General features: G+C 37.0%; 1 protein-coding gene across 4 annotated transcripts in view; it reads left to right on the top strand.

Annotated features, from left to right (window-relative positions):
• Positions 1 to 13,426, top strand: part of TAFA2 (TAFA chemokine like family member 2) — a 495,541-nt gene that overhangs the window by 314,030 nt on the left and 168,085 nt on the right. For all 4 annotated transcript variants that reach the window (XR_006709583.1, XM_045467008.1, XM_045467007.1 and 1 more), the window contains exon 2: positions 6,946 to 7,052. Coding sequence is in view for 3 of the 4 variants with exons in the window: in XM_045467007.1 (XP_045322963.1) it covers positions 6,946 to 7,052 (107 nt within the window). In the remaining variant the exon portion in view is untranslated. The remainder of the gene's footprint in view (positions 1 to 6,945; positions 7,053 to 13,426) is intronic.

Here is a 13,426-nt window from a genome sequence, read left to right as displayed (position 1 = left end):
TTACCTAAGGAAATACAAGCTAACTGGGCTAATCATATGACTGGCATATGAAAATGCAACTGTAAACTTTTGATCATATTTACAAGTTGGGAAGTCCAGATTCTAATTGTTCAGGAGGGAGGTTTTAATTTAAATGTACTTGGTAAGTGTGGTTTAAGGACTGTATTGTAATGATATTGTATTTATATGATGTAAAATGTAAAGAAAATAAATTGCAGTAATGAAAATGTGTTGAATCAACCACCCCAGCTTCTGGATGATGTAACACACAGTGTAGGATTACTGGTAGAGTTGCATGATTATCTCTTAAGTTTGTTACTATATATTCTTTTATATGCACAATACTTTAATCTTTAATCTAGATATTACTGTCTACTTCAAAGATAATTGCTATTTCAGTCAACAACTTGGATATAGTAGATAGAGTCATAGTATTTATCATAAAATGTTCATCAAGCTTGACATTCTTCTTGGATAAAGCCAACAATGTTGTGAAATTTGTGGCTTTACATGTGCTATTCAGTAGGCTTTTTCTAATTACCTATCAGCAAATGAAGAATCATTTAGTTTTGGAAGATACATTTGTTTCAATATAAAATGAGGAAATTAGAAGTAGTAATAATCATAAAAAACAATGTTATAACAGCATTGTAATAATAACATAGTTATGGAACATAAAAATGTACAAAAACTTCAGTCTTCAAGTTTATCCTCACTTTGATATCTTTACCTTCTCTCTTCCTTCTCTCCCCTTCCCTTCACTCTGTTCAGATCTCTCTAACACCACTGTATTTTTACTTGTCTTCTCTGCATGTATCTTGAGAGATTAATCTGGTCTTTGTTTTTATTTCCTTGCCTCCCACTCAGTCCTCTTTTTATTTTATCTCCTATTACTCCACTAATATGTATGTGGTTCTTACCATTAGCATTCCTAGCTGCTGAATATAATAGAAATTTAATTGTTTAAATTAAAAGACACCTGTGGCTTAGTCTGTTAAACATCCAACTCTTGATTTTGGTTCAGGTCATGATCTCACAGGCATGAGATGGAGCCCCGCATAGAGCCTGCTTAAGATTCTCTCTCTCCTTCTCCATCTGCCTCCCACCACCCACCCAAGCACGTGTGTGTGTTTTCTTTCTTTCTCTAAAAATAAATAATAAAAAAAATAAGTAATTAAAGTTATTCATTAAATAGGATTCATTCCTTTTGATTGTAAAATCAGTATACTCATTCCTTCATTGAACAGCTGTTGATATTCCATGATGTTGGTATTCTTTGTGCTGGAGCAATGATTACTAGATAGGACCTGCTCTCATGAAAATTATCTTTTAATGGAAAGAAGAATAAAGTAAACCCTAAAGATGTATAAATAAGTGAATAAGGCCACTTCAGATTGTAATAAGTGGAGAAAGAGAACAAGAGAGACTGTGGGGTGGGTTTCTCTGGACTCTGGAAAGTAGGCTGGTCAGGAGCCACTCTGTGGAGGCTATCATAGATAGAAGCTCACTGTACCAAGACCTGGGGGTGAGACTTTAAGGCAGAGCTAGCAGTTAGTGTAAGGTCTAGAACAAGCTTGGCATGAGGGTGTTGGTTTGTACCCTTGGGAGTTTCCTGAGTGAAATCTAAAACTGACTCCCATACATGTGGGGCAAGGAGAAAGTGAAGAAAGAGGCAGGCCCCTCCAGATTGGTAGGTGTCAGGGAAGGGAATACTAAGCAAGGGGACTTACATATGAGGCTTGTCTTGGGTGGCTGCAAGCAGAGTAGATGTCTCCACCCACCCACCAGACTCTTAAAAGTATATATAGAGTCCTGAATGGTGTTCAGTCACGTATACCATTCCAGATGGTGTCAGCAACACCTTCTACTCTCAAGAGTAGGTCTTTGAAACAACTCCCACTCTGTAAATGGTGGGAAGAATGTATCTTCCAAGGATAGGCAAGGGGTGAGAAGCCTCTGATTGCCTGGGTCCAGCTCGGCAGCCAATTATCAGTCATGTCTTCTTGATGAACTTCCCCAGCAAAAGGATAGAGAGAAGGCCAATGTGGCTTCAGTGTAGGCAAGGAAGGGACCAGGAATGTGAGGTGAGGTCAGAGAGGTCTAGGGGGGAGATGATGTTGAGCTATCTTTCTGGTAAGAATTTTAGATTTTACTCTGGTTTCAATAGGTAGGTAAATTATGGGATTTAAAGTAAGGAGTGTGTGTTTGGCAGGGGTGCAGGAGGGTTAGGGGGAGTTAATATGATTGGATTTAAATTTTATAAGACCAGTCTGGCCCCTGTGAGGAGAAAAGGAACTGGTGTTATCAATTGTAGCATTCTGCCTCAAGGGTAAATTCCTGTACTAGATTTGGCTGATAAAGTCCATGCCTACACTGGATTGGTATACACATTAGATCAGTGTAGAGGAGAGCCCTAAAAAGACCCTTATGTGTATTGTCTTACATGGCCTTTATTTCTACAGAGCATATTAAGCTCAAGGGGAGCCCAGGTGGATACTAGGCTCCAGCTTTTATCTCCTTTTCCCATGCATCTTCTCCTCTTTAGATCAGCTAAACTTACTTTCTGTTTTTATGGGGAGACGATTTTTCTAGTAGCGTAACAATTTTTCAGTTCTTGCTTATTTACAATTAAACACACTTTTAACATCAGTAGGGAGGCGAAGGGTTTCCCAGTGCTTCAAAGATGAAATCTAAGAGAATATAACTGAAACATGTCATATGAAAGAAAGGAGTAGGAGAAAGTCTGAAGGTTTAATTGTCAGTTTTCTCCTCTGACAACTTTTCAACATCCTCCACTGCCAAGGTTACGCTTACTCAATTATCCCATTTCCCTTGTGCTCCTTGTAAGCTGCTGCTGCTGGAGGAGCAATTTCAAGGTTTCATCCTCTGTGTGTATTTATCCTGCAGTTTCCCGTTTCTTCTTCCCTCAGAGGTTGCTGTTAAAAAATGCACTTATATTTTGTCATTTTCGCAGATGAAGGGGACAGTTCTGAAAGTGCGTCTGACCCTTGACTGTGGTGGACACGTTCAAACTGGGGTCTGGTGTTTACACACTGAATGAGAAGTGAATGCCCCCTCTTCTGTGCTCTCACAGAAGGTCAAGAAGAAATGGAGCACTCAGCCTTCTTCCTTCTTGATAACGCTCCTTTGTTGAAAACCCTCCTTCACTCCATTGCACTTCAGTTTGCTCAAACTTGATTGTTCTTTAAAACTCAGTTAGAATAGCACCTGGCTGGCTTAGTCTGGCATCTGCCTCTTGATTTGGGCTCAGGTCCTGATCTCGCGGTTGATGGATATGAGCCCCTCATCTGGTTCTGTGCTGATGGTGCAGAGCTTGCTTGGGATTCTCTCTCTCTCTCTCTCTCTCTCTCTCTCTCTCTCTCTCCCTTCTCTGCCCCTCATGCACCCTCTTTCTTTCCTTCAAAATAAATAAACTTAAAATCAGAATAAAACAAATTCCAAATTGGATTTCTCCTTTTTTCTTCTCTTCCAGATTGCCCTTTCTTGTCTACCCCTCCCCCACCTCTTTCTCACATTCTTCTTTGTTTGTCTTTTCCCAGTTTTACCCTAAAGAAATGACACATACTTGCTTCCTCCTCATGTTGACAACTACACAATATATTTGGATCTAGGACACCACCAACATTCAACAAAAACTCATTTTCCATTCTAAGCTGACCCTTGGGCCAGGCCCTAGCTATTCACAATTGTATGGAGTACAGTCCCTATCTTTAGGAACCTTATATGACAGTGAAGGATGGAGATAAGTAAATGGAAATTATAATAGTGTAGCACGTGCCTGGTGTGCGTAAGGAAGGATGCTCAACCTGGTCCTGGAAGGACTGCTCATCTGCCCCTTGACCAGTGAATAGAATGTTAGCATTAACAAGAATGGAGGATGGAGTGGATGGCTGTTAGGTTTTAGGTGACGTGGAAGTGAAATTTGGCTGGAAGAAATTGAGGAAATGTAATGGAGTTAAAATACAGACTAGGAGCATGTGTGGAGAGGCAGATGGGGAGGAAAGCCCGAACATTAAGATTAGGGACATAGTAAAAAAAAAATGTTTATCTCTGATTTAGGTTTTTTTTTTTTTTTTAATATAATTGCTAAGAACTTATTAAGGGTGTTTACTTCTGAACCCAAGGGGATTCTTGTGAAGGTTTTAATCATGTAAAGCGTGTCTCATGATCATAGTTATGTATTTGACCACACTCTATTACATTCAGTCAACAATATTAGGCACTTATTGACTGTTAAACACTACAAATTTGGTTATGAAAAAGGCAGACAGAGAGCTTGTCTTCAATTCCAGAGGGTGACAGTGTTGGCAGTAATAAATCTAGCTAAGAGAGAAATTTGGGTGGTGTGAATTGCAGTATTGCAGTAGGAATGAAAATAAGTGTATACATTTAAGAAATACTCAGGAAGTAGTACTGACCGAAGATGATAATTGACTGGAGGGGATGGAGGGGGTGTGAGAGGGAGAAGGAAGTGGTCTTTATACATCTCCACATGTTGCATTGTATTCCCCTTCCTTTCTTAGTTTGACAGCCTGGCAACTTTGTGGGTGTTTCTGTTTCCATATGTCCAGTTACCAGTTTGACCAGCTGTCAGATCTGTCATCCCATTTGGTGAGTGCACAATGGTATGGAAAATACAAATGGGTCATTGACCTTGTAGCAGAGGCCATTTGCTGTGGGAAAGCTATTATCAAGAATTATGCTAAGCAGCTCTTCTTGTCAGATGAGTTTTGCTAAACTGTTCATTCAGTTATATGATATGCAGTACAGTAAGATTGCAGGGATCGGGTGTGTGTGTGGGGGGAGGCAGGAGGGCTAAAAAAAATGTTAGAAAAAGTATAGAAAAAGTAGATTCTCAGAACAAAACTAGTAGTAAGAGTCCTGAGAGGAAACAAAGGCTACAAAATGGAAGGTGTAGAATGGGTATTTGGTTTACGGAGAAAGAATACAAGACCAGATTATTTCTCCAAGAGGCTTCCTGGGAACACTTGTATCCTGTGTTACTCTGTGGAGAAAGGCTTCTGGAAAATGCTGCATACTCAGATATGCCTCTTACATTTGTTGAATCCCATACACAAACATATATGCCCCCTATGTTTTTCACTAATACTGTATTAACATTCTGTGAAGATTGATGCCTCACAGAATGACCCAAGGGAAATGCTGGACTAACCAAGTAATTGTTTTATTTGATTTAAAAGTTTACTTATTTATTTATTTTTGCAAACTCCATTGTGTTTATGTACATACACCTTTTACATAGTTGTAATTTCAGTGTAGTTTTTAGAAAACAGCATGTATTTCCATTGCTATCATTGATTATAGTAATTGTGTACATTTATTGAGTACTTATTATCTTCTGTGTATAGTGTATACACAGTACATACAGCTTCTTCATGCCAAGGAATATTAGCATATATCTATATTAAAATAGATAATAATTCAATTTTAAGGCATTTACCCATATGAAAGACTCCTTTTCAAAATTATACAAAATTATAGCCATCATTGCTACCACTGAATCATATTTTTGGAGATGGAATTTTTGGAAGTAAAGATGTGAGGAAAGAGGTAACTTAGAGAATCAAGAGGAAGAAGAATCAAGCTAGGTCAGAAAGTGACCTCATGAACCTTCCCTAGAAATAATGTAAGAATCTGTAGGTCAAACAAGAATGGAGTTCAATATAGGACCAGAATCTGAGAAGGCACTAAGTGATGGACATATATTTTATGTCCCTCAGAAAAAAATGCAGATGAATTGTATTTTATATCAGTTTCACTCACCCCTTAACAAGGCAGTAATGTAAGGAATTTAGAATTAGGCATTTCTGGGTTTGAATGTTTATTCTATCATTAAATATGAGCTTAGGCAAATTTCTAAATTTCATCTTTGAAATGGTGATGGACATACCAATATCCCAAATTTGTTGTGAAGAACGACTGAAATAATGTCATAGAAAGTTAGAGAAAGTAGGTGCTGAACTTTTATTATAGGTGGCTATTATTTTATTAGAACATAGCTTTCCTGAGTTTTGTGCATTCAACTTGAAAGTGTTTGCTTGGGGGGCACCTGGGTGACTCAGTCAGTTAAGTGTCTGACTTTGGCTCAGAACATGATCTCAACGTTCATGAGTTCGAGCCCCGCATTGGGCTCTGTGCTGACAACTCATAGTGTGGAGCCTGCCTCGGATTCTGTGTGTCTCTCTCTCTCTCTCTGCTCCTCCCCCACTTGTACTCTGTCTACCTCTGTCTCCCAAAAATGAATAAACGTTAAAAAAATAATAAAATGTTTGCTTGGTATTTTTCATTCTGCTTTTCCATTTCTCTCCTGCTTCTGATAAAGTGCAGAATGGTGGATTCCAACAATATTAAAACATCTGTGTGTCTCTAATGGTAGAATTGTAAGAAGTTGTACCAGGTGACTTTTTTTTTTTTTTAAAGCACATTAGGAATAATAGATTTGAAATGAGTTTATTCTGGGCAGGAATTCATCTCACACATTTTATCTAAACTGTTTACTCTGACCATTTGACTTGGCATTGAAGAAGGAATCTTTTAGGAAAAAAAGTAAGATAAGTCACTTATTTATTCAAACAACTATGCCTCGGATTTTGTGAATAAGTTAATCTATATTTATATGGAGAAAAATGGTAATGTTTCCCCGTTGATTTAGGCTATTGTTAAGTGAATGAAGACTGACTGAGATAGGGCCTCTCTTATCTCTTTCATCATATCAAGGTAGTTTGTTTGAAATACTTTTATTTTTTCTTTTCAGAGTTTATATACAGTAAACAGCTTTCCAAATACAATAAATGCAATTTTCAGGTGTTCAGGTGTCATGAAAGCTTTAAATGTAGCACAATTATAATGGAAAAACAGTGATTTCATATGCTTAGGGTTTTTATTATTGTTTTTTATTTGCAGGATGAGTAAGAGATACTTACAGAAAGCCACAAAAGGAAAGCTGCTCATAATAATATTTATTGTGACCTTGTGGGGGAAAGTTGTGTCCAGTGCAAACCATCATAAAGGTAAGCTCTTCTGATTTTTTTTCCCTCGGCTCTCTGTAGAAAGTGACTTCCTTTAACCCAGACCGTCCTGTTCTATCTTCACTGGTCTGTTAGTTTTGCTGGGTATGGGTCCTTCCTGGTCATTCTCTTTAAGTAAAAATGCAGAGAGAGTTATCCTTGATATGGCTTTGTTAGGGGAAGCATGATTGCTCAAATGTTTCTAGGGTTATTGCCATTTCTGCAAAGAGTTCAAAGAGTTCGGAATTTTGGCTCTGCCTTTCTGCCGTCATTTCATTTTCAAGGTATTGATGTTAAAATGTTTAGTTGACATGTAATAAACATGAATTTCAAATTGCAGTCATCCTGGTAATGAAAGGATCTGTATCTTAATATACATATATAATATATATGTAAATATGTATGTATATGTATATATATATATATATATATATATGCACATATATATATGTAAATTTCCCCTCAGTGCTTTTTATGGATCATATTTCTTCATGCCAGAGTACCTCTTTCACCACCTTTTGGACTCTATCCCTAGTACGATATTCAGCAGGCTCAATTCAGGACAGAGTGAGAATATTTGTTTTAAACATATGTGTTAAGCCTGACAGCTCAGGACCTTTCTGTTCTCTTTCCTGAGCGTAAGACTCAGTATATGAATAACTGCCTTTTCAAAATGAATTAAAATGGGGCTATTTCTGAACTGTCCCTACCATAATCAAGAATTCATAACCTGAATAGTCAATTCAGATTTTTCTGTGAAATATGATTTTACAATTCAATTCTCAGTCCTCTCTAAAGTCTAGAGATGAGCAACATTTAAATTTTATTTTGAGGGGGAGAGGGAGTTAAGAGTGCCTTGAATTCTGTAACACTTAAATTAGTTACACATGTGCACTTCATTAGCATCACATGGAACATTAACACCAGGGAGAGGAGGGATGTGTTGTGAGAGGTATGCCTCTTGGACAAAATCTTTACCTCCATGTTTAAAACCAAAAAGAGACATCTTTCAAAATAAGAGAGTTTTATGAAGCAGCCCTTCATATTTTATAATCCTGTTTTCACCCCACAGTGTGTGTGGCAGTGTATACATATAATATTAATTTTATCATGTCTTTTTTAGAATTTCCTTCTTTCTTTAATACAGCATACTGATCCACAAATCAAACTTTAAATGGTCTTTGATAATTGTTATTAGTGTAAAATTAAAAAGATGGCGAGAAGGACGTTATTCCCCATGCCTCCAATTGGCAACAATGGACCAAATCTAAGGACAAAGTAGTGTTAATTACTCACCTCTTTTTTTTTTTTTTTTTTTTGAGAGACAGAGTCAGAGCAGGAACAGGTGAGGGGCAGAGAGAGAGGTAGACACAGAATCTGAAGGAGACTCTAGGCTTGAACCCACGAACTGTGAGATCATGACCTGAGCTGAAGTCTGACACCTGACTGAGCCACCCAGGCACCCCAAATACTCACCTTTTGATAAGACTTGCAAACTATGAGGGCCGAACCCCCTGCCTTCACGTAACAGGAGAAGACACACCATTCCTTCTGTGATGGGTGGTCACCCCAGTGCCCCTTCCCAGCCGATAAAAGAATTGAGAGAAGTTGGGTGGAGGACGGTTATAGGAATGGTCGGTGTTACTCTTGTGAAGCAAAGGTTTGTGATAAAGATGCTTTCTCAGCTCAAAGCCAAGTGATAGGATCCATGCAAAATGCCCCTTTTGTTTTAAACTAATTTACATTTAAAATAGTAAGTATGATGTATATGTAAGTCATGTCTATAAAATGAATATGTGGTTCATGCTCACCACCCAGTTGAGAAATGTAGTATTTCTAATACTCTGTGGCTATGTCTGCCACTCTGATTTCATTCCTTTGCCTCTTAGATCCCCAGATAATCACTATTCTTAAATTTTGTGATTATAATTCTTTTGCATTTATTTCTAATTTCACTATGTCTTTACATCCAAATGACATATTCCTTAATTTTGGCTGTTATTGAATTTGCATAATAGTATTATACTGTATTCTTCTGTACTTTGCCCAATAAGTATTTGTGGCATTAATTATGGGTGATGGCATATAGCTCTGGTTTATTCATTTTTTACTATTGCTCTGTATTTTTTTGTATAAAGTCACCACAATTAATATATTTATATTCTTATACATGAACATTTGGTATTCTATTTTTTTGCCATTATGAACAATGCTTCTATACATATCTGCATACTTCTGGTGCACATGTGCAAGAGTTTCTCAGAACACATTCTGAGGAACAGAAATGCTGGTTCTCACGGCATGCATATCTTCAGACTTACCGGATGATGCCAAATGGTTTCCCAAAGCGTTAGTGCTAATAAAGTAGTTCAGGGCATATTTTCTTACTATCTTTGTAACCCTCTCTGTGTGTATGTATATCTCCTCTTTCTATGTGACTAGTGCTCAGTGTGTCTTCTCTCTTTTCTTGATTGAGAAAACCAGAATTGGTCAATTTTATTCATTTTCAAATGATCCTGTCCTTTGTGTATCTTCTTATATGTTATTACTTTCTGCTCTTATCTTTATAGCTTCATTAATTGTATTTATTTTTATTTATATAACAATCACTTAAACTCAGTATAGGGTGGGTATTTGTGGGAAAGTGAAACTTTCTGGAGTTCTCAGTGCTCCAATAAAAAGTCCCAGCCTCCTGAGATATATCACACCTAGAGTTAATTATATAGTTAATTGCTTTGATTCAAAAGAATGATAAAATTCCTCTTGTCCCCTCAAGTGAAATAAATGGTTAACAGCTTGGATTATGTCCCTAGATTAAGCTCTCAAGGTGTCAGAAAGATTAGGGCCACTACCTTTCTAAGTATGAAACTCAGATCTTGGAGACCCCTGAGGTTTCTTTGACCCTTGGAAAGATGTATTTACATTCAAAAGATTAGAGTGAGAACCTAGGATCCTTTCCAACCCATCTCAAAGCAGCAAAAGATTTTTTTTTTCCTTTCAGGATGGGAGAGGATGACTGTCTCTCCTGTATATAAGTGATGAAAAGCCCATTCTTCTCTCATTCACCTGTAAAGTATTCAGCTATTTGTGTAGGACATTTGAGCTGGTTTTCATCATGAGTAAGGCTTGGGGCACAGCAGGCCAATATACTTATTTATTGGGAGGTAATCATAATATCTATATCTGAATCTATATCTGATTCAGAGCACCTTGTATAAACATTCAAGAGAAAAGTTAGAAAGCTCAATATTAAAAACTCAACAGCACTATTCTAAGAGCTTTACAGATACTCATTTAATCCTCATAACAATCTCTGAAGTATGAAATTTTATTAAACCCACTTTACAGATCAGAAATTAGCAAATGAAGGTTAAATACTTTGTCCCCTAATGGCTAGTTAGTAACTCGGAGGCAGGATTTAAATCTAGGCAGTCTTGCTCCATATAACCATGATATATACCTAGTAGTGAATTTCTTTTTATGCTATTTGTGGTTTGGCTGACTTTCTGAATCTGTATATTGGTGGATTGATGAACTTTGAAAATATTTCAGGCATTATCTCATCAAATATTTCTTCTACACCACTATCTCTGCTAAACTAGAGCTCTGGTCATGTGTATGTCAGCTTTCTCATAGTGTCCTCTGTGTATCTCAACCTTTGTATTTTCCACCTTTAAGTCTCTCAGTACTATATTCTGGGGTATTTATTCACATCTTCCTGCCACACTAGTTCTTTGTTCTCCTCAATCTAATCTCTCTTTAATCCATATATTGAGTTTTAGTTTCATCTACTATATGCTATTCAAGATTACTTTTTTTTTCCTTTTGGTGAAATTGACTTTTGATATTGATATATTTTTGTTGTCATTCATGTTTGCATTTCCTCTTTTTATGAATTTTATACAATATATGTTTTGTATATATCATATATGTTTTAAAGTATATATAGTTATATATATTTATATACAGACAATATATAGAGAATATATATGTTGTATACATACAACATATAATATATACAGAATATATTGTATATATAATACATGTTTTGTGTATATTATATATATATGTTTTATATTTGAGTTGTTTCTCTTTTCTAAAATTTTTGTGTCTTGGTGAATCTCACTCATGATATGTATTATAAAGTTTTGTGATTTGAAAAAAAAATTATGAACTAATGTTCATTGAAATCATGTTTGTGAGAATCTTTAAGGCCTGTGCTTAGGATGCATTCTTTCAGATGATTTGCGTATTACCCTATGTCCTAGGTATGGTTCTCCAGAAGCTGAGCCAAGTCGGGAATTCTTGTTTATGTGATTTATTAAAAGAGTGCTCTCAGGAGGAGAGCAAGGGCAGCAGGATAGAGCAGGAAATAAAGGCTAAATACAAATACAGTCTCAGCTGGAGAATAGCCTAGTCAGGTTCTTTGAAGGTGCTCTGAAACATGAATTGCTCCAGAGTTGGCCTCTCCTTGAGATAAGATAGACAGCCTCGTCCACCCTTGTGTCTACTAGTAATTGTCTAGTCAAGTCTGTTGATTGCCTTCCTGGGGAAGTGGCTCTTCTTTTGCAGAGGGTAAACCTCTGAAGAAGGGAAGAGCTGAGAACATTCTGCTCACATTCTGCTCACATTCACAGCAAATGTAGGAAAGGTGCACAGCTGACAAAAAAGAATCTTGGTAACATTGCACCATCTGTATTCCATTACTGTCCATTTTTCATAGCCCTCAGATCCACTTGCTGCTTATATAAGTTCACTTCATCCAGGCAAAGTTTATCAAATTGGTCACAGTTGGTTGCAATTTCTAAGAAAAGGTACTTGATAATACAGTTGGTATCAAGGCCATTACTGATACTCATGATCTGTCCAGCCCCCTAGCCATTTAGGTTTCACTTTCCTTTAGCCTGCACTTCTCATCAGGTAGGCTTGCTTGATGTTTTACCCAGACCTAATACCTGAGGATTCTGAGCCCTGGATTATCATGTTCTTAATGCTATGGTTGTACTTACAAGTTTATAGTTATAACTGACATGAAGATGCCAAAAAATGGCCCAGTGAATCATTCGAGAGCCTAACGTACTCGTTTCTGTACTTCCTCCTTCCATTCATAGTAACTACCCTCTTCCTCATGGTCATCAGGGTCATTTGCCACATCAATATTATTAACTCCTTTCTTTCTTGTTGGTCTATGCGGTTTACCAGGAAGCAGCTCTAGCTTTGTGTTCAGCTGAACTCCTACTGTTTCCCCTGGTAAAAGTATCCCCTTTCTGGGAACCAGTACTCCTAGACTTATAGAGTCTATTGGTAGTTTTCATAAGAGTATTAAGTTATGGTAATTCCAATGGGATATTTGTTTTACTCAGTAATTTTCATGTACCTACAATAAGGGCTGAGAATATATCAGTACATAAAAGAGGCAAAAATTTTTTGTCTTTATGGAACTTTTGTCCTAGAGGTAGGAAAACAGATAATAAAGAGAAAAATAAAATAGTTTTATCATGTAAGTGCTGTGGAAAAAATAAAAGAAGAAAGGTATAAGAAGTGTTCAAGAGGGATTGTAATTTTAAATAAAGCCTTTGGGTAAGACTTAAAGTTTCCACTAGAGCCAGCCACAGAAATATCTAAGGGAAAGGTGTTGCAGGCAAAGGAGCAATAAACATGAATGGTTTCAAGTAGGAGCATGCTTGGAGACAGTGAGGAGAATGATATGCATAGAGGAGAGTATGTAAGAAAGATAGTGGTAGGAGATTAGGTCATTACAGAACAGGTAAATGGAGAAGATGAAAGAATGGAATAAATAACTCTAAAATATCAGTGCCATAGCATTGTGCTCGCAAGAGCAACCAAATGGATTATTGTGTTACTCTGTTTTCTGAACACGACTTAGGAACACTAGAAATCCAAAGCATTTGGGTTTGAAAAATGAGATATCTAAAAATCAGAAAATGTCACCAACGTAGTAAAATATTCTGAGCTTTGGGAACTAAAAGTCCCTCACACACAGATAAATAAGTTTATTGCTCGAACTGCCGTGGAGATTCAGTCCTGAATTCTCATGATTGTACTGAGCTGGGCACTTTGGGAAGGGATGGTGATTAACTCAGAGCATTGTGACAGCCAGTCAGAAAGCATAAGCAGTATTTCCCCCTTGGAAGCAATTACATTAGGTCCAGCTTCAGATATTAGGGATCAGAGAGGAAACATTTCAGTTTAGGACTCGAAGTTCCCTACAGAAAAATATAGTCATTAATCTTAGGAGGCTAATACATTTTCTAGCCTTTTCTTCCTCTACCCATCATGTCCAAACTAAATCTAAAGAAAATGAGTCATCACAGGATATTTGGGTTGGAAAAAGGATCTGTATTAGTGTAAAAGAA

This window comes from Leopardus geoffroyi, chromosome B4, assembly GCF_018350155.1.
Source record: "Leopardus geoffroyi isolate Oge1 chromosome B4, O.geoffroyi_Oge1_pat1.0, whole genome shotgun sequence".
NCBI lineage: Eukaryota > Metazoa > Chordata > Mammalia > Carnivora > Felidae > Leopardus > Leopardus geoffroyi.
The sequence above is the reverse complement of the archived record's forward strand: the minus strand, read 5'-3'. Positions and strand labels throughout refer to the sequence as shown.